General features: G+C 39.0%; 1 protein-coding gene and 1 long non-coding RNA gene across 7 annotated transcripts in view; both read left to right on the top strand.

Annotated features, from left to right (window-relative positions):
* Positions 1-37: 37 nt before the first annotated feature.
* Positions 38-8,441, top strand: LOC121031684 (uncharacterized). The gene is made up of 4 exons (XR_005790846.1): positions 38-209; positions 910-1,003; positions 1,856-2,035; positions 8,397-8,441. It is a non-coding gene; the product is annotated as an uncharacterized LOC121031684 (long non-coding RNA).
* Positions 8,442-11,357: 2,916 nt separating this feature from the next.
* Positions 11,358-24,121, top strand: part of SEC23A (SEC23 homolog A, COPII component) — a 65,363-nt gene continuing 52,599 nt past the window's right edge. Inside the window, exons 1-5 of one of the 6 annotated variants that reach the window (XM_040476990.1) lie at positions 11,358-11,474; positions 18,775-19,016; positions 20,830-20,887; positions 21,092-21,178; positions 22,067-22,303. In XM_040476990.1, coding sequence (XP_040332924.1) covers positions 18,796-19,016; positions 20,830-20,887; positions 21,092-21,178; positions 22,067-22,303 — 603 coding nt within the window. In that variant the 5' untranslated portion in view covers positions 11,358-11,474; positions 18,775-18,795. Of the gene's footprint in view, positions 11,475-13,026; positions 13,203-13,320; positions 13,499-13,542; positions 13,740-18,774; positions 19,017-20,829; positions 20,888-21,091; positions 21,179-22,066; positions 22,304-24,121 lie in introns of those variants that run through there. The other 5 variants (XM_040476991.1, XM_040476988.1, XM_040476989.1 and 2 more) reach the window with 5 other exon arrangements.

The raw sequence follows: 24,121 nt of genomic DNA, 5'->3' as shown, positions 1-24,121 counted from the left end.
GGTCACGGCGCAGGCGCAGAAGTAGGCACCTTAGGCGCGGAGTTGAGGGAGGCAGGGCTTAGGGGGCGTAATTGTTCTTGAGGAAGCCTGCGGATTGTCCAAAGGTTAAGGTTTCGGTAGTGTAACGAAGACTGTGAATTTCGATTCTTGCAAAGATGGTTCTGAAGTATTTCTACGTGTTTCCCTTTGTTTTCTCTTATAAGGCGAGGGTAAAGACTGAGGATTATTAACCTTTATACATCTGCAGTAATGAGGGATTCTTGAACTTTTTTGAGTTAACGAGCATGTTACTGTAATTACCATTTATTGAGTTCCAGATTCTTTTTTGTTTTAATTTTTTAAAACGTTTATTTATTTTGAGAGAGAGAGAGAAAGGGAGACACAGAATCCGAAGCAGGCTCCAGGCTCTGAGCTGTCAGCACAGAGCTAGATACCGGGCTGGATCTCAGGAACCCCAAGATCGTGACATGAAGTCCGATGCTCAACCGGCTGAGCCATCCAGGCGCTCCCAGATTTTTTTTTTTTTTTTTTAATTGTCTTCAAGAAACTTCTTTCTTTCTTTCTTTCTTTCTTTCCTTCCTTCTCAGCTCTAGATTCTTAAACTCCTGGTAGACACATCAACTATATTTACTCATGTAATTTTTACAGCAATCTTTTGAAGTAAGTGATATTATCCACGTTTTGTAGGGGAGGAAATCAATGCAAAGAGGGGTTAAATACTACAACTGTGACTTTCTCCTGAAAAGAAAGAGCCATTTCCAACCCAGATTTATCTGATGCCAAATGAATGAAAAATTAATTTTCCAGAGAAATTTCTTGTGCTTGGTTACTTGAAAGATCACTTTATATTTGTCTGAAATGAATGTTAGTCCTTGAGTAGCCATCACTTTCTTCTTTTTTTTTTTCTAGAAAGATCCCTTTGCTTAAATAAAAATAGTGAAAGGATAAAGCTAATGCCAATACTCAAAAGTTACCATGATTAATCTTAGAGCCAATCTGTGAGGTAGGTACTGTTATATCTCCATTTTATAGGTGAGGAAACAAGTCAGAAATGGATTAAGTAACTTGCGCTGGGTAACAAATTCCAAGAAACAATGAAAGTATTGTATTTCATTCTTTCTAAACAAGCTCTGAGTGAATACAATTGACTTTTATTTTCTAAGATTTATGTTTATTTTTAAGGTTTTTTTTTTTTTTAAAGACTGCTGTTAGCTTGCAAGCAATTGATTTCTTCTTTTTTTAAATGTTTATTTATGTTGAGAGAAAGAGTGCTTGCACGTGCATGGGAGGGGGGGAGAGAGAGAGAGAAAATCGCAAGCAGATTCTGTGCTGTCAGTTCAGAGCCTGACGCAGGGGCTCGATCTCACAAACCATGAGATTGTGACCTGAGCCAAAATCAAGAGTCGGACACTCGACTAACAGAGCCACCCAGGTGCTCAAGGCAACTGGTTTCAAAACCAGAACGCAGCTTTCTCATTTGAAGATAAAGTCAAGACACACTCCTTAGGTTAAGTGCTGAAGAATTTGTACTTCTGAACAGTAACTAAACAATTGGGAGACTTGGAAACACATTGCTTGGCTGCAGTCAAACTAGAATGTTATTTGGTTAAAAATGTTACTGATTTTGTAGTAACTTTGTATGGTGACAGATGGTAACTACATTTATGGTGGTTAGCATTTCAAAACAACAATTTTTTTTTTAACTGATTTTGTAAGAGACAAACTTAGAGGAAAATGTGGAGACTTCTGTCCCTAAGTGTTTTGGTAATAATCAAGAAAAAATTAGAAACAGTAAGTAATGACTTCATTTCTGGATTTTCTCACAATTTTTTTTTTTTTGAAACTAACTTGTTAGAAATTTCCACTCATTTTTTGGAGAAAAGAACAGGTGATTACCTAGAAGACTAACCACCAGTGGAACCATGCTTAACACTGGACTCACTGTGTAAGTATGTGGCAGAACCACGCATGGAGGAGGAGAATAGCAAAATGGAACAAAGGTTGTCCTGGGAAATAATTATTTTCCAAAGAAGAGGTGAGTAATTAAGTACATGAATGAATTGAAATAGTTCTAAATTTTTGTTTTATTTTTGAATTATTTATTTATTTATTTTGAGAGAGAGAGAGAGAGAGAGAGAGAGAGAGAAAAGGAGATAGTGAGCAGGGCATGGGCAGAGAGACAGGGAGAGAGAATCCCAAGCAGGCTCCACACTGTCAGCACGAAGCCTGATGCAGGGTTCGACCTCACAAATCGTGAGATTATGACCTGAGCGGAAATCAAAAGTCAGACGTTTAACCGACTGAACCCGCCCAGGGGCCCGTAAAAATTTAAATACATAGGAATGAGTTCATTCAGGAAAGAGGAAAGTAAATTAAAAATTTATAAGAGTTGCTGGGCCTAATAATTAAACTGACATAAGAGTGATTAACAGGAGAAAAGCATTCAAACTTTGTTCAGTATTTCTTACATGTACGTGGGGCGCTTCACAAGAAAAATCAAGACCTAAACGAGTCAGGACTGAAAGCTTATATAATAGGTTGCACAAAGAGTAGTACATTTTGAAAAATGTAACAAGACAAAAGGGTCTGGGCTGGCACAGTTAATTGCGGGAAAGTAGGAAGATAAGAGTTTAGTTTAACAAGGTTTGTTTGTACATGTTTATCTTGGCTTCAAGTCCCCCTGTCTCTGGTGATAGTCCTGCTGGTATAGGAAGGTTACCTTTCACATGAGAGTTTTATTTCCTGCTTTCAGGAAGAAAGAGGAAAAGGAAGGTCAGAAGGTCCTTCTTGCATATGCTTTTTTAAAAAGTGCCTTTAAGTGCCAAAGTGGCATATTTGGGGGTGGCATGCTCTGAACCCCTATTCTACTTAGAAGAGGGACATCCTATGAAATTGGTTTGGGGTGCATATTTGGCTTTCTTTGGTTGGTTGATCCTAAATTGGAATCAGGGGAAAATATTAGAAAAGCTGTCAACTGTTAATCAAGTTCTGGGACAATTATTATGAGGTTTTTGTTTGGCTTCCTGGATTGTTGCTAGAGATAGCCATATGACATCCTACAAGTCTGACTTCTAGGCTGCTTTCCCTGGCGGGTTACTGTAGAATAATAGGTTGGTTTCCTGGGATGGTTGCTGCAGATTGTAGGTCAGAGTCCTCTATTTTTATATATATGTGGTCTGGCCGTTGCCCATTTGTATATTCAATCTCAGCAGGTAGAGGAGTTTTTTCAATACCTTATTACTAGAAGAAGTAGGTCATGTTGGAAAAATTGGAAGGAGGTCAGTATGGCTGATGCATAGAAAGTAGGGAGTGAATGGACCTGGACAGGGTTGTGAGAAATGTAGCCATTTATAGTTATGCATGGGGCACCTTCTTGCTGTGTGCTGGGGGCTATCAATGCCCTCCAACCAAAGGCTACCGGAACACTCCTGTAGTCACATGATTATGTGACCAGGGTATGTCTCAGTAAAAGGATGCTAATAGTAACTTATTTATCGTAGGATTGGGGCCTTGGTGATTTGGGGATGGTGGAGGAATTGAGGATAGTTTTGAGTCTGACTGCTGCTTAAAAACGTATGGGTGAATTTTCGCGCCTGACTGTAAGCAGTTAAAAAGGCTTTACCTGGTAGGCTTCACAGGGCAAAACTGCCCTCCTGCACCAGCTTGGTGCACAGCCAGTGCACTGCAGTCTCTGAAGGGAGTTGCAGTCAAAGACTCAGTCCCACCTGGCTGGCCTTGCTGTTGTGCATAGTTGCATTCCTAGCCAGGTGTTCCCATTTGGAGGTCTCCTTATCAGGAAACTTACCCACTCTGTCACTATGCAGTACGTTTCCATTCCTGTCACCCTCTCCCCTTCCCCCCTCCCCAGACAATGGCCCTGGTTCCATAAATCTGCAGAAAGCTTTTGTTGGGGACTCCCTCAATAGTGAGATAACCTCCAGGTTTGCACTGATCCACCTGACCCTCAACCAGTGGGAGAGTTGGTTCCAGGGGGTAATGGGACAGACTCTTTCGCTTATACAGTCATAGTAAGTAATTAGAGGCTTCACTGTTATTTCCATTTTGGCTCATTTTTGTTTTAATTGCCTACTCTGACATCTGGCAGCTCAATTCTCTCTCCAGCTCATCTGAGCACTTGACAAATTCTGTGATTAGGTATCTTAATAATTTCTTATATAGAAGGCAGAATGAAAAAGGGAAGCTAATGCTATAATTGGTAAAGAAATAGCAGTCACTCAAAATAGCCAGTTAGGGAGGTATTTGGTCATTTTGTGGTTTGGACAATCTTCCTGATTTGTCTGAGTTCAGACACGTTTACAGAGTTGTCTTGTTTTTGTCTTGATCCTTCAGGGACACTAAGTGACCTTGTCTGATGCTGGTGTGCTGTGAATTGTTTTATATTTAACAGGAGAACAATATGGTCTTGCTGTGGGTGCCAGGACAGCTCCTAAAAACACCTAGGCCTGGTTGATAAAGCCAGGCCAGTTTCAGGCTCTTAGAAGCTGCTTTTCTGGGCGCTTGGGTGGCTCAGTCGGTTAAGCATCAGACTTTGGCTCAGGTCATGATCTCTTTGTTTGTGGGTTCAAGCCCTGCATCGGGCACGGTGCTGACAACTCAGAGCCTGGAGTCTGCTTCAGATTCTGTGTCTCCTGCTCTCTCTGCCCCTCCTCCACTCATGGTCTGTCTCTGTCTCTCTCAAAAATACATAAACATTTTTTAAAAATTAAAAAAAAAAAAAGAAGTTCCTTTTCTTTCTCAGGACTAAATGTTCTATATAGATTATCTCATTTAATCCTTACAATATGTTGTTATCCTAAGTGGCAGGTTACTGTATTTATCTTCGCTTTCAGATGAAGACACTATGGAAACTCTGGAAACTCAGGAAAAGTTATGTGACATGCCTAGGTCACCCAACTAGGAAGTGGATGCAGTTGAGATTCTGTTCTGCGTGGTCAGACTTAAGGAGCCATTGCTCTAAATCCCTATTTTTCACAAGATACAGCTCAATAAAAGTTAGTAGCTAAATAGAGACTTAATGACCAGAGCAGAGAGAGGCATAGAGCTGAGAGAGGCAATGAAAAGATAAATATAAGGAGTGTGTCTTTTTTTTTTTTTTTTCCTTTTTTTCTCAACGTTTTTATTTATTTTTGGGACAGAGAGAGACAGAGCACGAATGGGGGAGGGGCAGAGAGAGAGGGAGACACAGAATCAGAAACAGGCTCCAGGCTCCAAGCCATCAGCCCAGAGCCTGACATGGGGCTCGAACTCACGGACCGCGAGATTGTGACCTGGCTGAAGTCGGACGCTTAACCGACTGCGCCACCCAGGCGCCCCAAGGAGTGTGTCTTAATATACATCCTCTGGACATGAACAGTCTCTTTATCTCTCTGTCTCTAGGTCTCCATCTCTCATTCTCTTTGAGAATGCTGTCCTCCACCTTTGGGGTACAGATCCACAAAGAAGACTACAAAGCTAACTTGATATCAGAAAATCAAGTCAAGGACTAGTTTAATTATAGAACCTGAAACAAAACCAAAACTTTACTCCTCTTTTAAAGTAAAAATACAGGGGTGCCTGGATGGCTCAGTCGGTTAAGCATCCAACTTTGGCTTAGGTCATGATCTCACGGTTCATGGGTTCAAGCCCCACATCAGGCTCTGTGCTGATAGCTCAGAGCCTGGAGCCTGTTTCAGATTCTGTCTCTCTCTCTCTCTCTCTCTCTCTCTCTCTCTGCCCCTCCCCTGCTCACGCTCTGTGTCTCTCTCAAAAATAAACATTAAAAAAATATTTTTAAGTAAAAATACAAACCCAGCTTCTTCCTTTTGAAGTAGAAGTTCCCTTTTTTGCTGCATGAGTTTTAATAATTTTTATGTTCTTTACAAATCAAAATATAAATATTAGGTAAAAAGAAGGGGCACCTGGCTGGTTCAGTTGGTAGAGCACATGACTCTTGATCTCAGGGCTGTGAGTTTGAGCTCTGTGTTGAGCATGGAGCCTACTTAAAAAAATAGAATAAAATAAAACAAAACAAAAAACAAAATAAAATAAAAACAAAACAAAATCAAATCAAATAAAATAGGGGCACCTGAGTGGCTCAGTGGTTGAGCATCTGACTTCGGTTCAGGTCATGATCTCACGGTTTGTGAGTTTAAGCCCTGCATCAGGCTCTCTGCTGTCAGTGCAGAGCCCGCTTAGGATTCTCTGTCTCCCTTTCTCTCTGCTCCTCCTCTGCTCACGTTCTCTCTCTCAAAGATAAATGAGACATTAAAAAAATAATAAAATAAAATAAAAACCCTGTGTATTTAAAAAGATATCCATTATTTGTTTCTTTGTGTCACTGTAAATGGTTTAAGAGTAGATAAAAGTAATAAAGAAGATGTGGTTTATATATACGATGGAACACTACTTGGCAATGGGAAAGAATGAAATCTGGCCATTTGCAGCAATGTGGGTAGAACTAGAGGGTATTGTGCTAAATGAAATAAGTCAGTCAGAGAAAGACAGATACCATATGTTTTCATTCATATGTGGATCTTGAGAAACTTCACAGAAGATCATGGGGGAAGGGAAGGGAGAAAAAAAGAGAGGGAGGGAGGCAAACCACAAGAGACTCTTGAATACAGAGAACAAACCGAGGGTTGATGCCAGGTGGGGGAGAGGGGAAAGTGGGTGATGGACATTGAGGAGGGGACTTGTTGGGATGAGCACTGCGTGTTGTATAGAAACCAATTTGACAATAAATTATATTAAAAAAAAAAAAAAAAGAGTGGAGCGTGCCTGGGTGGCTCAGTTAGTTGAGCATCTGACTTCGGCTCAGGACATGATCTCAGTTCGTGGGTTCGAGCCCCGCATCAGGCTTTGTGCTGACCGCTTGCTCAGAGCCTGGAGCCTGCTTCAGGTTCCGTGTCTCCTTCTCTCTCTGCCCCTCCCCCACTCACGCTTTGTCCCACTCTGTTTCTCAAAAATAAATAAATGTAAAAAAAAAAAAGAGTAGATGAAAGCATTTCCTTTGTTTAGCTTGATTAAATAAAACTCTTAGTAATCATTCTGGAGTTGGTCAGAGTGGCAGAATGAAGTGATGTTGGAGTATCATGCTGGTAGGTCACTCTGTGGAAGAGAAGCACTTGCTGTTTGAACAAGAGCTGGAAAGTTTAAAGGCAAGTCTTGTCAGCCTTTCAAGGTGAAAAGACAGCCATAAAATGAAAACAGTGTTGTAGGTTTTAAATGAGCCTCAGCACCTTGACCTTGGATGTGCAATTTAACCTCTCTTATCTTTACATTCATTGTCATGTACAGGGATTAGACCAAATGATCATTAAGGTCTGTTTGAATTTAGAATTCCGTAACTCTCCTGTGTAATTTATTAATTAGCCTTGTTTAGTATTACTATATCTAATGTGACTGTAGTAATTGTGTGTGCATACTAGAGCACCAGACCCATAATATCCTATGTATGGACTTGACACCCTATTGATGCTGAAAATTCAAAGTTAGAACAATCTGATTATTGTTTTTCTAGTGAGTACTACAAAAAGAGTTGGCCAGTGCCATGTAATGTCACCATCTGAACAAATGGAAGAGAATCCATGTTAAAAAAAAAACGCAAAGTGCTTCATTTGTACTAGGAAATGGATTAAACCAAAAAGAAAAAGTACAGGTGAAAGCGCCATCTGGTGGTAACCATGTAAAATTCCAAGAAATTTATGATATACTTCACTTGACTATCTTTGAAGTTCTGGCTACAATCTTCAGTTTAGAAACATCTGTGCGTTCAGAAGTAGGAAGGAAAATACTGGTTGTTACACATTAACTAGTATTTAAGGTAATTAATGACTGAAAACAAAGTCATAGGGTGTTTAGAATACTTGATCCCAGATAGTCCCTGGAAAAAAAGTTCCAAGATCAAATATCTTTGGGAAATGTATTTAAATCCTGCTCTTAAAGGTTCACAATAAATGTTAGCATACTAAAATCCCTGACAAGTCAAAAGACCAAGTTTTTCATAATTTAACTGGTGTTTCCCAACTTTATTTGACTATAGAACCTCTCTCTCTCTCTCTCTTTATTATTTATTATTTATTTTTAATTTTAGAGAAAGAGAAAGAGCACACATGTGGGAGCATTTGGGGGTGAGGGAGGGGGGAGGGGGCAAAGGGAGAGAGAGAGAATCCCATGCAGGCTCCATGCTCATCTCAGAGCCGCATGTGGGGCTTGATCCCAAGACCCTGGTATCATGACCTAAGCTGAAATTGAGAGTCAGATACTCAATTGACTGAGCCACCCAGCCACCCCTCCCTGTCTCTTTGTAATATTCTCTGGCATTTTGAAAAATGCCAGTTTGAGGAAGTAATGATCTTAGAGTATTGGCTTTTAACAAAGACTTTTGTTTATTGCAGCATTATTTGCAATGACCTAAATGTCCATTGATAGATGAATGAATAAAGAAGTGCATATATAAGTGTATGTGTGTATATATGACTCAGCCATAAAAAAGAATAAAATATTTCAATTTGTAACAAAATAGATGGATCTAGAGACTACATAATGGTAAGTGAAATAAGCCAGAGAAAGACAAATACCATATGATTTCACTCATTTCATTCATATTTCATTTATATGATTTCACTCATATTTCATTCATATGATTTTGAGAAACAAAACAAATGAACAAAGAAGAAAAGAAACCAAAAGACAGACTCTTAACTATACAGAATAAATTTATGGTTAACAGAGGGGTGGTAGGTGGGGGGATGGGTAATATAGGTGATGAGGATTGAGTACACTTACTGTGATGAACACTGACTGATGTATAGAATTGTTGTATCATTATATTGTGCACCTGAAACTAATATGACACTGTATGTTAACTACTACTGGAATTAAAAAAAAAATGTTTTTAAATAATGAAAATAAAAAGAAATTCTTTGGGGGGCTTATGTCAGGTTTTATATTTTCATAGTCAATCTCAAAACATTAAAGTGATGATAATAATTTATAATTGTTTAGGTTACCATGCTTATTCATGAATATTTAAGGAACAATCATTTTGTGTCAGGATCTGACAAAGTGCTGTAATGGGAGCAAACAATTGCAATCAGTTGCATGTTGGTAAATGTTTAACAAATATCCTTCAGATTCACAGATTAATCTCAAATGCCTTGGTCCAGGAATGTCTATAGTTTAGTCAGAAAGCCAGAGAAGGTTGTTTTAGGAGAGTCCCCTTTCTCCAATTCCTAGTCTGACTCTCCTTTCTGGGAGCTCAAGACATTTTCCTCTCTCTCTCTTTTTCTCTCTCTTCTTCCTCAACCCAAAACCTCTTAACTTTCAGTATACCAAGAAAAATAGTCTTCACCATTTACAAGCTGGGTCTAATTGACTCTTTTTAATTTTTATATCTTTATATCATTCCATGAATTTATACAAATTAGAGTAAAGGGATATTCAGTAAAGCTGTTATAAAAAGAGTAAAGGGATAATGGAAAACAACTTTACTGAAAATTTAAATAAGTATCTAAGCATAGCAAATACCAATTTTCATTCCATATTTTCCTTTTTTTAAGTTTTTTAAATTTTTATTTTTTAATTTATTGTCAAACTGGTTTCCATACAACATCCAGTGCTCATCCCAACAAGTGCCCTCCTCAATGCCCATCACCCACTTCATATTTTCCTGGTTTTGAAGACATATCCAAAATGGGCAATGTCCTCTGAATGCAACTACCAGCTTATTGCCTGTGATTCATGAATCTGGAACATACCTATTTTGTAAACAGTGATTGCAGATTTCAGATGCATCACTACTACATCCTAGCTAATTGTTACTTCTGGTTCTTCATGCATTTGTATCATCAAAACACAGGACTTGAAGAATTTTTTGAGACCTCTAAAGGCTCATAATTTTGTTGAAGAAAGGACAGCCATCTTTGCTCCCTAATTGTAAGACTTTTGTATTTTTAGCTTTATAAGTAATCAACCTAAAGAATTTTTAGGGGCGCCTGGGTGGCGCAGTCGGTTAAGCGTCCGACTTCAGCCAGGTCACGATCTCGCGGTCCATGAGTTCGAGCCCCGCGTCGGGCTCTGGGCTGATGGCTCAGAGCCTGGAGCCTGTTTCCGATTCTGTGTCTCCCTCTCTCTCTGCCCCTCCCGTTCATGCTGTGTCTCTCTGTCCCAAAAATAAATAAAAACGTGGAAAAAAAATTAAAAAAAAAAAGAATTTTTAATTTCTGGGTTATCTATTTCCTTAGATATCATCTTGTATATACATAGCTGCCATTAGCATTTGTCTACTTAAGAATCATATTAAGTAAATTTATCCACATAAACATCATAAAAGATGAAAGAAATACTGTAATATGTGTTCTTAGCAAAATGAGATGGTCCAGATTTTTGTTGCAAAATATTGTGTAATCAAGTTATCCTTTTGAATGAATAACTGGATGAAAATAACATTTTTTGACCTTAGAAATAATGTTAACACGATGATCCTTGAGTTTGAGAAATTCATCTAGGAGATGGTAATCCAAAAATTAACAGTCTAAGATTTCACAGTCATTATCAGGATCTAGATTGCTGTTCTCTGTCTCTTGGCATTCATCTTCCAAATTCTGAATTCTCAACTATATTTATTGAAAACTAAAAACATGTACAAAGGTCTTGAAAAATGCTGCAGTACTTTAGGCATTGCAAAGAGAAAATGCAAGAATGATAGCTTACTCCACTATTGTATCGTCTTGGGTAATTCTATCATTTTTCTGGTTTTCTTATTATTTTAGTCTTTTTAAAAGAAGAGTTGGAATAATTGATGAGTAAATCATTTCATGATGAATTAGCAGAATGTTTCAAGATATAGGAAAAATAAGATCACTAAGATCCCATAATGTATCCTAGATTTACAAGAGTCCAATGGACTCATAAAGCAATTGCAAGTTTTATTCTATTTTTTTTTAAAAAAAGCGTCTGACTCTTGCTTTCGGCTCAGGTAATGATCTCATGGTTCCATGGTTCGTGGGTTTGAGCCCCATGTTGGGCTCTGTGCTGACAGCATGGAGCCTACTTGGGATTGATACTCCATCTCCCTCTCTCTCTGCCTCTCCCCCTTCACTCCCCTCTCAAATAAATAAATTAAAAAAATTATTTTCTGTGTTCTTTGGAAGATCTCTAAGAAAGATTAAAAAGTCATTAAGTATGGATTCTTACATATAGAACTCCAAAAAAAAGAAAATTCCAGAAAACTAAAGTTGGGTCCAGTAGATCTTGATGCTGTATCTGATGGTTAAATGCAAACCAGCTCATCTTAGAGAACATAAAGACAGATCTAAATGAATTCATTACCCATCCTATCTGTTTCATTGTAACAGGGAACAGAGGCTTTTGTTCAGCTAAGAACAAGGGAGTTATGACTTTTTAGTCTTCATTGAGCTACATGGTGGCAAGACACATTTCTGGGGACAATTAAATGAATGAAATTACCGAAGGTACTATATTTTGGTTTATTTCTCACTGAATTCCAAGATCCCCCATGTATCCTCTCTTCTATGTCTATTGGTTCTTGGATCGTGTTTCTTTTTGTGAATGTCCTTATTCCACTTTTATACCATAGTCCACAGCTGTTTACTTCCTGTGCTTTCAGTCAAGAATCCTCTTTGAGGTAGCATCCTGAGCTCACCTTATTTGCAGGCCTATGCTAAATTTTGTGGGTTTTTAAAAAATTTTTTAGTGTTTTTTTAATTTTTAGTGTTTATTTTTGACAGAGAGAGAGAGAGAGAGAGAGAGAGAGACAGAGCACGAGTGGGGGAGGGGCAGAGACAGAGGGAGACACAGAATCCAAAGCGGGCTCCAGGCTCTGAGCGGTCAGCACAGAGCCCTATGCAGGGCTCCAACTCACAGACCAGGAGAGCATGACCTGAGCCAAACTCGGACGCTCAACAGACTGAGCCACCCAGGCACGCCTAAATTTTGTTTGATTCCCATTTCCTCCTCAGACTTTTATTCAAATTTCACAGACAAAGTCATCCTCTTCTACCTTACAAAACAACCTTAGCATACACTTTATAGGCAGAAAATACATGTTTGGTACACATCTTATTTCTCAACTATAATGAAGAACAAGGATTTGATCTTTTTTCCAACTCCTTAAAATGCTTCGAGGGCGAAGCCTGGCAAGGTTTTAGGTGTAGTCATGTCTGGAATTAATTCCATGAGCAACCTCACTTAGGGATGGGGTGCTTGAGATCGCCAAGCTGTAATGTCTTTCCAGCCCGTTTCTGTCTCTCCCATTTTGCTCAGCCCTTCCTTTGGAAAAGAGAAGCAGAAAGCCATTAAGATGAATCAGCCAGAGATTGCAATAGTGGGGAGGAGAGGTGGAGAGGTGGCCGATGTAGTGTAGGAGGCAAGAGGTAGACTGTCTAGGAATACAAAAATCCAATGTACAGGCCACGGATTTTGGCCTGTTTTGCCTACATCAATATCACTAGCATTGCTACTGTACCTGGCACATTGTAGATGTTCAGTAAATATTTGTTGCACTAAGTGAACAGACGAACTTCTCACTTTGTATTTTTTTGGGGAGATGCGGTTTTGTAGTCCTAGGAATCAACCAGGGCCCTACAGGTGAGGATGTCCTCCTACTGGACGTTGTCTGAGTGGCCGCAGAAGGTGCCACTCTGGCCTGCGGCCCTCAGGGAGTGGGGTCGGCCGCGGTTCCTGGGAAAGGATTAAGGCGCTCCAGTTCCGCTGGGGTCCCTAGCCCTCTGGCGTTTCCCAGTCTGGTTTGTCTCGGTTGTCCCCGCCCCTCAGGCTCCGTAGCCTCCCTTCCCTCCAGTTTCTTCTCCTTCCCCACCCTTCACTCGGCTCCGCCCGGGTCCCGCACTCTCACCATTAGTTCCCTCCCCTGGTAGCCCCGCCCCGGCTCCGTCCCCGCCCCTTCCACCTCCCTCCTCTCCCCTCGCGCCCTATACCCGCTCGGTTCTGCCGGGTCCCGCACTCTCCCCTTAAGTTCCCCGGCGCGGCCGCCCCGCCCCGCCAGCCCTTGACGTGGCAGAGGCGGCACCAGCCATGTTGGCCCAGTCGTGTTCTGCGCGGAGGCCGGGGGCGGGGCGGCGCCGGCCCTGATCGAGTGCCACGGCTGCTCCAGCTCGTCGGAAAGGACCGATTTTGCTGGGCGGAGGTTGCAACCGGCGCGGATCTTGTCTGGGGGCACGGTGGTAGGGACTGACTTCTGGGCCGCCTCCTCCCGGCTCCCTGGAGGGGCCGCGGGCTCTCAGCGGAAAGCGGGGGAGGGGCAGCTGTGCGGCTGTGGGCCGGCGGGCGGGCGGGCCGGGGTCTCCGGGATGGTGCCCGCTCTGCCTTCATGATACTCGGGAACAGGTTGGACGCGCCTGCTGTGGCGAGCGGGCTCTGGGGGGCAGCCTTGAATCCTGACCCCTTCGCCCTGTCACCAACCGCTCTGCTTCGTTTTTCCGGGGCCTGGGGGCCCGGTCCCCTCACCAAGCTCCCTTGGATAAGGTGCGAAAGATAGAAGTCGGGTGAAAAAAAGGTAGTTCATCTTCTCGCCCAGCGCCCACTCCCGCCTCCCGGGCGATCTGCCTTCCTTACTCCAGCCTATCACCGGTTCTGGACCCTTGGGCTTCTTGGTTCTTACCTTGCTGGATCTGAAGTGCCCTAGACTTTGAACCCAGGTGACTTCGTCACCGGTAGTTCGGCCTTGGGAGTCAAAGGGGATAAGGAGAATTAATTGCCAGGTAAAGCTAACGCCTTAGGCCTCAATTACAAGTGGAGTTCAGTTTTCAGATCCGATCAGTCTCTTCTGTTGTGCTAGTGTTTTCTTCCCGTTTTGGTGGGAAGGGAAAAGCATGGTCAATCTACATGTAACCTCTGAGGTATGTTGAATTCACATGAATTTCTTCGACCTCCGCCCTGCAAAGCCATGTATACCTAGACAAACTAACTTGGTTAAAAAAAGTTTTAGATTTAAATATAAATGTTAAGTCTCCCTTCTCTCTCCTTTTCAGTAGCCTAATTAACATCGTTTTGGAAGTCTGATCATTTTTATTTGACTCATACAATTTTAGAGTTAGAAGGGGCCTTGTAGTTTCTAGCCTAAGCCCCTTATCTTTTTCATGAGAAATTGAGGATCATAGAGGTTAAGCTCTTGTCCAAGATCATACAGCTATGGAAAGCAATTGAAAACACTTTATTGAGGTTTTCACAATTGAAAAGTAGAGAGGCACACTTAATTGTTAAATACATCTGATTGGAAGAAACTCAAATTTTACTTGCAATTGAGGATATTTTTCATTTAGAGTCTATAAAAGTGCTCTAATATTGAAAATTTCCAATTATTTATTGAATAAGTGAAGCTTTTAAAAATACTGTGGGCATGTATTTGATATGCTAGGTTAAAGAGGCATTAAGTGTTTTGCTTCTTTGCTTTTAGTTATACCAGGAGAAATTAATTAACTAAAGTAACTCCCACTCACAATAAGTTGTGCTGGGAAATGACACATTTCTTTAGAATGGTCTTTTGTATTTGTACCACTTAAAAAATATGACTACTATATTAAATCTCCATCCTAATATAGTGTCTGAATCATTTTTATTTGGCTTTAACATAATTTTTTTTTTCAACGTTTATTTATTTTTGGGACAGAGAGAGACAGAGCATGAACGGGGGAGGGGCAGAGAGAAAGGGAGGCACAGAATCGGAAACAGGCTCCAGGCTCTGAGCCATCAGCCCAGAGCCTGATGCGGGGCTCGAACCCACAGACCGCGAGATTGTTACCTGGCTGAAGTCGGACGCTCAACCGACTGCGCCACCCAGGCGCCCCATGGCTTTAACATAATTTTAGGGGAGAGAGTGCTGATCAAATAATGATATTTTATTAAAAGCTAGTTTGTAAAAAGAATTTATTTCAGATATGCCATTGTTGGATATGGGGCCCAGCCTGGCAGGTGTTCTACTAGAAAGCTATCTAGAAATTAACACTAGAAAAAACACTACCTAGAAAATCTAGAATTAGTGATTTTGAAAAGGCACAATACCTACCGTGGAAAGGTGAGGGAAGTCAAGGAGGTGTTGTGCATGGCCATGTAATTGGACCAGTTCAGAAGAAACAGGTGGGTCTTTTTAAAAAATAATACTGGAAAGTGAGAACGTACAAAATAAAACAGATGTTATTTAGTGAGCATATATGATCTTAGAACAGAGAGATTGAAAGGAAAAAGTGAGGAAAAGGAAGTTAATTGTGCACAAAATATCATACAGGTGGTATTTAGTGTGTCATAATAAAAAGTCAGGATGTGGAGTTACAATCTGGTTATTGTGTGTAAATGTCTTTATGCTAAGTCTCATAGAGCCTTTCTCTACTGGGATCCTTGATCGAATTAAGTAAGCCCTATTGTCCTAAGATGGTGGTCCTTAGGACCACTTTAGACTCTTAAACATTACTGAGGTTCTAAAAAAAAACAAAAAAGAAAAACCACACGCCTGCCTTAATAGAAGACAGGTTGATTTTCATATCTATTTTTGCGGTCAGTCTATTGTGATATGTTATTATACTTGAATTGTATGAAAGAAATCTGGCTTCACATAGATATGTAGTTGGAAAAAGGGGTATTTTAATAGCTTTTTCAGATAATTCTGCATATTCTTCTTTAATACTACACTGCAGGGGTACCTAGGTGACTCAGTGGGTTAAGCGTCCGACTCTTGATCTCAGCTCAGGTCTTGATCCCAGCCCTACAAGAGGATGAGTTCGAGCTCCACACTGGGGTTTGGAGTTCAAGCCCCACAGCCAGTGCAGAGCCACTTTAAAAAAAAAAAAGAGAGATACTGCACTACAACTTGATGGTTTTAATTCATAAATCAAGGGTTAATAGCAGTGTGAAATTTGAAATCTTAGAAATGAACTTTTGCACTCTATTGCATTAAAATTCATTGGTCTGTTCTGCACTTTGAATGGGTCTTTACTCATGCATGGATCCTTACCTGTGCATGATTTTGTAACATCATGAATTGATCATTTGGGAGATTTTGCTTCACTGAGTAAGGTATATTTTCTAAATGTGGACATGGTTCATTATATAATAGAAAAATCACGATAATAACATCCCTGATCTCAGAAAAATCTTTACATATTAGCAAGCTGTGAAGCTCATGGTAGTGGACCCAAGGTTTTCAAAAATTTTGATATTTGCTTGAAAACTCAAATTTTTTCATTGTTAATAAATACTGTCAATTATTTTCCAGGTTACAGGCTCACTTCAACATTATTGAGAAAATGTATGCCACATAGCTAACTACTAGTTATGTACCAGTTTTGGAGAATTGAGAAAATAGTCAAAACATTTTTTTGTGTTTTTGTGGTTCAGATAAAAAACCCTGATTGGTCTGGTATTTGAATGCTTTTTGGTGATGCATTTTAGATGACATAGATTATACATGCAATTAGGTAATAAACAGAAAACTTCATTTGCTTAACATTCTGTAGAAATTATGGGAAGGATTGAATAGTCCCGGAATTTATATTCACATCTGTAACACAGAAGCTATTGCTAATCTGCAGACTATGAAGCAGGCTCCAGGCTCTGAGCTGTCAGCACAGAGCTCAGCACAGGGCTCGAACTCCCGGAACCATGAGATCATGACCTATGCCCAAGTTGGATGCTTAAATGACTGAGCCACTCAGGTGCCCCTGTTTCTCCTTTAAAACTGAGGTTGTGGGGGGGGCGCCTGAGTGGCGGAGTTGGTTAAGCACCCGGCTCTTGATTTCAGCTCAGGTCATGATATCACGGTTTGTGAGATTGAGCCCCATGTGGGGCTCCGCACTGATAACTTGGAGCCTGCTTAGGATTCCCTCTCTCTCTCCCTCTCTCTCTCTCTCTCTCTCTGTGTTTCTCTGTGCCCCCTTACCCCCTCCCTGCTTGTACTCTCATGTTGTCTCTTTCAAAATAAATAAATGAATGTGAGAAAAATTAAAAAATAAACAAATAAAACTGAGATTGGCATGTAACACACCTCTGACTATCCCAGATCTTTGTTTTATCATTATTTTTCAACACCCACATTTTCTTGAAAACTCATAGTCTCTCTCTCCAAACTGCCTTCTATATTTAGTTTAAAGATAATCTTTTCTAAACAAATTTAGTTACCTTAGGATTCCTCTTTATCCTTATCAGCCTTTGAAAACTCTGTGTCTGCTTTTGATTAGTGTAAAATTCTCTAGTTGTGTCTGAGCTTCTGATAGAAAATAGTGTTTAATTTTTCTTTTTTTTTAAACTGAGGTATGTTTAATATATAACATTCTTATTTCTTTCAAAGAAAAGAAAATTCTTAGCTGCTAAGGTAGTCATATTTGTTGAGCTTCACTTTTTGGAATTTTTATTATCAAATCTTTGAAAAATTTTCTAAAATTAAAATTATTGTATTCAGTATGTTTTTTTCAAATACCTTTTCTTCTCTCAGTTACATTTTAGAATCAGTTCCTCATCCTATTGTTGTTCTTTGCAACTTCACCCTCCATGTTGGCTCTTTTGGCATCCTACCTTCATAATTCTTCAGTTCTTGATGTCCTTCATCTCTCCTACAAATCTTTTGGCCAGCCACCTAACACTTGAAACTCTCTGTCCTCTCAGAACTGTGTATTTTGCAATTTCCTTCCAACACTGATCACTGCCGAAGTTTGAGATTGTGAGATAGAACTGTTGCCTAGGTAGGAAAGCTGGCATTCTAGACAGGCAGTAAGAGAGTAACAAGATGGAGATGTCTCTTGATACTGGGCCTGAACCAGAGTGGCATCCTCTTCCCCCTGCTAATAAATGTAAATGATTATATTGAAATTGTATATCTCAAATTAGAGTTTAAAATGCTCTCCCACTTTCCAAAATAATAAAAAAAAAATGCCCTCCTAAATTGGAATATTAAAAATATTCTGGGTGAGGGGCACCTGGGTGGCTCAAGTTGGTTGGGTGTCTGATCGGTTCGGGTCATGATCTCATGGTTCATGAGTTCGAGCCCCACATTGGCCTCTCTGCTGTTAGCATGGAGCCCGATTCAGATCTCTGTCCCCTTGTCTCTCTGCACCTCCTCCACACATGTGCTCTCTCTGTCAAAAATAAACATTTAAAAAAATATTCTGGCTTAATTTTCTGCAAAAGAAGTTAAATGGCATATAAATCATAGGGAACACCACTTATTAAGCATTTTATTTATTGTGCCACAAATACCCTATATTTGCACAATGAAAAGATTACCTGTCTAAAACAGAAGTACCTAGTTTTAGAAAAATCTTTTTGTTATGCACTGTTAAGCATTCACTTCTAGCAAGTTTAGTAGAAACTTGTCATTTTCTACATACAAAACCATATGAACTTTAGAATTTAATGGTTTCAGTAATCTGTTCATTAGAATAATATAACTTACAAGGCTGATATGGAAAACATAGGATCTAAATTTTCCCCCATTTTTATCTTTGTTTCTTATACACACTTAAATAAATAGGACACATATTTCATTATTATTATTATTTTTTGCTCTAGCTTTTTCAGGAATGAATAAATAAGGATAAAATACCTCTTGCTGGGCTTAATGAGCATTGGGTTCTGGAGGGTGATTTATTTTTGTTATAAGTGAGGTTATTGTTGCTTGCTAATTTTTTTCTGAGATGAATACTTTTATTTCATTTTGATTTCTTGTGGATTAATATCGCTGAACATGGGAAAAACATTTATTTTAGATTTCCTTATGAGGATTTTTAAACATCTTAAATTTTGTCACAGAAATAAGAATCAGGCTCTACAATGACAACCTATTTGGAATTCATCCAACAAAATGAAGAACGAGATGGAGTCCGATTTAGCTGGAATGTTTGGCCATCAAGTCGACTAGAAGCTACAAGAATGGTTGTTCCGGTAGCAGCCTTATTTACACCACTGAAGGAGAGACCTGATTTACCACCTATTCAGTATGAACCTGTTCTGTGTAGCAGGACCACTTGCCGTGCAGTTTTGAATCCTTTATGGTAATTAAAATATATTGAAACAATTAATGTGGCAATATGATTTATTTTTATTATTATTATTATTTTTTAAAGTTTGTTTTTGACAGAGAGAGAGAGAGACAGAGCATGAGTGGGGGAAGGGCAGAGAGAGGGAGGCACAGATTCTGAAGCAGGCTCCAGGCTCTGAGCTGTCAGCACAGAGCCTGATGTGGAGCTCGAACTCACGGACCGCGAGATCATGACCTGAGCGAAGTTGGGCGCTCAACTGACTGAGCCACCCAGGCGCCCCTGTGGCAATATGATTTAAAAATGTAGTTTCTTGTTCATTTATATAAAAATGTCTTTTTTATTTATAGTTATTTTTTCAAATTAGGATAGTCAAATCCAAAGAGCTGTGAAATTGAAGGATATTCTAGTTATAGTGAGTTGATTACAGACCAAATGTAAAATTGTCACTATATGAACTGTTAGATCCAATCACTAGTATATCTAGATGCTGTGTGTGTTTTAGACCCATCTCGTGTCATTAGAAAAGTCATAATTGATTGGTATGGTGTTTGAATTGAAAATGTTACAATTTCTTATAGCATAAACCAGAATATCTAGAATCTTCCTTTATTCCTCTTTCCATTCTGTCTCCCCACCCAATCCGTTAGCAACTCAGATTGATTCTGCCTCCAGAACATTACTGATTCTGTCTCCTGTATTCAGTTGCTGCTAGTACGCTCTACTTTAAGATACACCATCTTTTTACTGGACAATTTCATTACCCACCTAACTGGCCCCCTTGTTTCCATTCTTGTCTTTCAGTAGTTTATTCTCTATCCAGATGCTAGAATGTTACAAATGGATATCAGATTATTAAAATCCTTCAGTTTTGTCTTATTATACTTGGAATGAGAAATCCAAACTGCTAGTTAAGTCTTACAAAACACTGTGTTATATCATTCATTTCCCTTATTGTTATCTACCTTATACCTTACCCTCTTTCTGATCCGTGAACATACCAAATTTATGCCTATCTTGGAATTTGTATAATAGCTGTATATTCTGCTGGATTACTCTGCCCCTAGATTTTCCTGTGACCTGTTCCTTTTCATTTAGATCAAATTTCAATTGTTTATTTCAGAAGGTCGTCTTTTAAAGTAGCCATCCCAGGGGGCCGTGGTGTCTCAGTCTGTCAAGTGTCTGACTCTTGATTTCATCTCAGGTCATGATCTCATGGTTCCTAGGTTTGATCCCCACCCCACCCCATTGGGCTCTGCGCTGACAGTACAGAGCCTGCTTGGGATTCTCTCTCTCCCTCTCTCTCTGCCCCTCCCTTTTCTCTCTTTCAAAATAAATAAATAAACTTTAAAAAATAAATAATGTAGTCCTCCCAAACACATTTTCGCATCCTGCTTTGTTATCTTTAGTCTGTTATTGTCACTGTCTGAAAGTATCATTTGTATTTATACATCTACTTTCTTTTTGTATGTCTTTCTGTTCCAGAATAAGCTCCATGATAGCAGGGACCTTTGATCTCTTGTTTACTGCTGTATCACCAGCACCTAGGATAATGGCTGGTACATATTAAGCATTGAATAAATACATTTTTGAATTAAATGAATGTTTTCTAGATCTGAGTGTAGAAATCACTGAATCATTTGAAAAAAAAATTATTTTTACTGATGTTTGCTATATATTAAAAGTAATAATATGTTCATTTAACTGAACATTTGTATATACAGTTAAAAATATGAGTTCTTTTAGAAAGAAGTTAATTTTATTAAAATTAGGATCATTGTACGATGGAACTGAAACATGAGCTCTATTGTATCTTTTCTTAAAACAGTCAAGTGGATTACCGAGCAAAACTCTGGGCTTGCAACTTTTGTTATCAAAGGAATCAGGTAAGAAAACCCCCAATGCAGATGTTAATGCTGTAGTACTGGTCTTAATATGTAGAAAAATGCATATTTTAAACAAAGATGAAATAATTTTTCATATGATGAAAAATAGTTTTTAGTAGTTAAGTGATCAGAAAATTATTTGCAGTTTAAAATTTCATTCTGGCAAATAATTCATTCAAAATGTTCATTGTTTTCTCTCTGTAGTTTCCACCTACTTACGCTGGTATATCTGAATTGAATCAGCCTGCGGAGCTCTTACCTCAGTTTTCTAGCATTGAATATGTAGTTCTGGTAAGAACATAAATCCTTAAGAAAGTCTTAAATATTCAGCGATTTACTTTATACCAATAGAATTGTTAAATTGAGATGACTTAAAGGGCATTGTTCCTGATTCCCACATTGAATTGATGGAGCATTTCAGAGATAAGAACTGTCCTATTCAATTTGAACAAGGTAATTTCCCTGTTGTACTTATTTAACGGGTGGCTAGGATATTGAGTGGTGTGGTGTGATTTGCTATACTGAGTAGATCAATAAACAGTACACTCTCAATGTTGCTGTGTGGTTGGAAGGTCAGTTCACAAAAGTTAAGTTACTATGATGCTAGAACCTGATGATATATCCCCAAGTCTAACTGTAAGTTACTTTTGCATTGGTCCTTGTTAAGAAAATCATTTTTCTTCCCTTTCTGAACAGCTTTACGTAGCTGTTTACGTATTTAAGTTGTAAAGTAACGATATCCTCTGTGATTCTAGTAGAGAAAGCAGAGTATAGTTCACATGTGCCAGGAAGTAGCAGCCTAGCTAGTTCCCAGTTCTCTTATGGTCTAATTCAGGTTGAGATCTTTATTGTTTTGTTTTTAAGCTTTATAAGTACTGTTTCCTTATTTTAGGAGAAATAAATACTTGTTATAAGAAACGAAGCCTTATGCAGTTAAACAGATCAAAGATGAAAGTCTCCTTTATGTAATTATAAATAATGTTTTTAAACTTAATTTTTCCTTTGATATGTCTCATATATCTCTCCATGCATAGATAACTTCTCTCATTTCTGAAATGATTTTATTAAGATTTCATTTTATGAATGTATTGTAAATTATTTATCCTCTACTAATTATCCTTGTATATTGTGCTGACTGTTAATACATTATTTCCTAATTATTACAACATTTTTTAAAAGCGTGGTCCTCAGATGCCTTTGATATTCCTCTATGTGGTTGATACTTGCATGGAAGATGAAGATTTACAAGCCCTGAAAGAATCTATGCAGATGTCATTGAGTCTTTTACCACCTACAGCTTTGGTTGGACTTATTACTTTTGGGAGAATGGTACAGGTTCATGAACTTGGATGTGAGGGCATTTCAAAAAGCTACGTGTTCAGAGGAACAAAAGATTTGTCTGCCAAACAACTGCAGGTAAACAACAAGAATGGTAGTTTCAGCCTTATCTGTGGGCATCACTCCATAAATGTCTATAAATGCCTTCTGGATTTAAGTTTCTAGAAAATATTTTTACTGTGAATGACTAATATAATTGTATTATGACAAAGGCTTTATTTAATGTTGACATCAGTTTTCTTTCATTTGCCCTTGAATTGTTGTTATACAGATGGAAGACCCCTCACTTTTTCTTTTTTTAGTTTTTTTTTAAGTTTATTTATTTTTGAGAGAGACAGTTTGTGCACACATGTGAGTAGGGGAGGGGCAGAGAGAGAGGGAGACACAGAATCCAAAGCAGGCTCCAGGCTCTGAGCTGGCAGCACAAAGCCCATCGTGGGGCTCGAACTCATGAGCGGTGAGATCGTGACCTGAGCTGAAGTCAGACGCTTAACCAACAGAGCCATCCAAGTGCCCCAAAGACCCCTCACTTTTAATGGTGAGACTGAAGGTGTTTTGCTAGAGATTTGAAGGGCTAATGGGAGAGTCATGCTGAAGACTGAGGGAAAGCAACCACAGAATATTAGCTTTTGTTTTTGACATCTCATTTAGGACCTGAACACTCTTACTATGTTTGGCAGGGGGAGGTATTTTAAGTCTTGAGAGTTGTATGTATGTATGAACCAAGAGTACATATTTTTTCATACACTAGGACAACATTTTTATTTTTGGAGTAAATTGAAGCTTTATCTTCCAAGGCAGAGAGGTTATGTGTGACTTACTAGGATCATCTAGGGATATATATATATATATATATATATATATATATATATATATATATGTTTTGCCCAGAGATTTTGCTAGACCATGAGAAAGTAAGTGAACGTGTGCTTGTTTTGGGAGGCTGTTGAGAGGGTAGGATTGTTCATGTAAGGCATTTGAAAAACTTTATAAATGATTCTGATACAATCTTGATAAGAACAGTTACCCTGGAAGATGGCAGGTAAGTCTTGCATAAAGTAGACAGCTAGGAAGTCAGACTTTGGAGCATCCAGGTATCCCAAATGAAAAGGAAAAGAAGATTTTGAGAACAATATTAAATGATTCTAATTTGAAGCTTAGCAGACTGGGGTAGAAGTGCTGCAGTTAACTGAGATAGAAAGTAGTGGAAGAATTTGCAAGTTTGGATGGGGAGGATGATGAACAGTGAATAAGATCACGAATAAGGTTTGAGGAGGTGAAGAAAATTAGAGTTTGCGCTCTTTCCAGAGGTTTGTTGAAGGTAAGGAAGACAATAGTGTGGGAATTTGAGAGAACCGAGTTAACAGGTTTAGGTTAGGAAGGGAACTTGAATGTGTTTATACATAGAAGGGGAAGAGAGACTAAAGAGGGTGAATTGAAAGCAAGAGTGAGCTGAGCTTTCAGAGGACATGATAGGGATGCCTTCAGGAAGAGAGGAAGTAGAGTACCTTGGAGAGGAGGCTCATCAGTTTCCATGAGACAGGACAGAAAGTAGGCAAGTTTAATCTTTCTGTGCCTTAGTTTTTTTCATCTGTGGAAGAGTTAATAATAGTGTCTACCTTATACAGTGGTCATGAAAATTGAATGGATTGTGCCTGTAACTGTTTGCTATTGTTATTTTGAAGCTGCAAACTTATTTAAAGTTCTGTAGTGTTACTTCTGATTGTAGAGTACATTTTACTTGAGTTATGTTATTGCATATGAAACACATAAGATACCTGCTTTTTTGTTGCAGGCAATAAATGCCTACAGGCTAAATATTTTCCTCCATTGAAATGTTTTTATTTTATTTTATTTTATTTTTTGCCATCTTTATTCAAATATTTCACGGCAGTT

This window comes from Herpailurus yagouaroundi, unplaced genomic scaffold (assembly GCF_014898765.1).
Source record: "Herpailurus yagouaroundi ecotype Mexico unplaced genomic scaffold, PumYag 141, whole genome shotgun sequence".
In the NCBI taxonomy this organism is placed as follows: Eukaryota; Metazoa; Chordata; class Mammalia; order Carnivora; family Felidae; genus Herpailurus; species Herpailurus yagouaroundi.
This window is presented reverse-complemented; position numbering and strand designations above follow the sequence as displayed.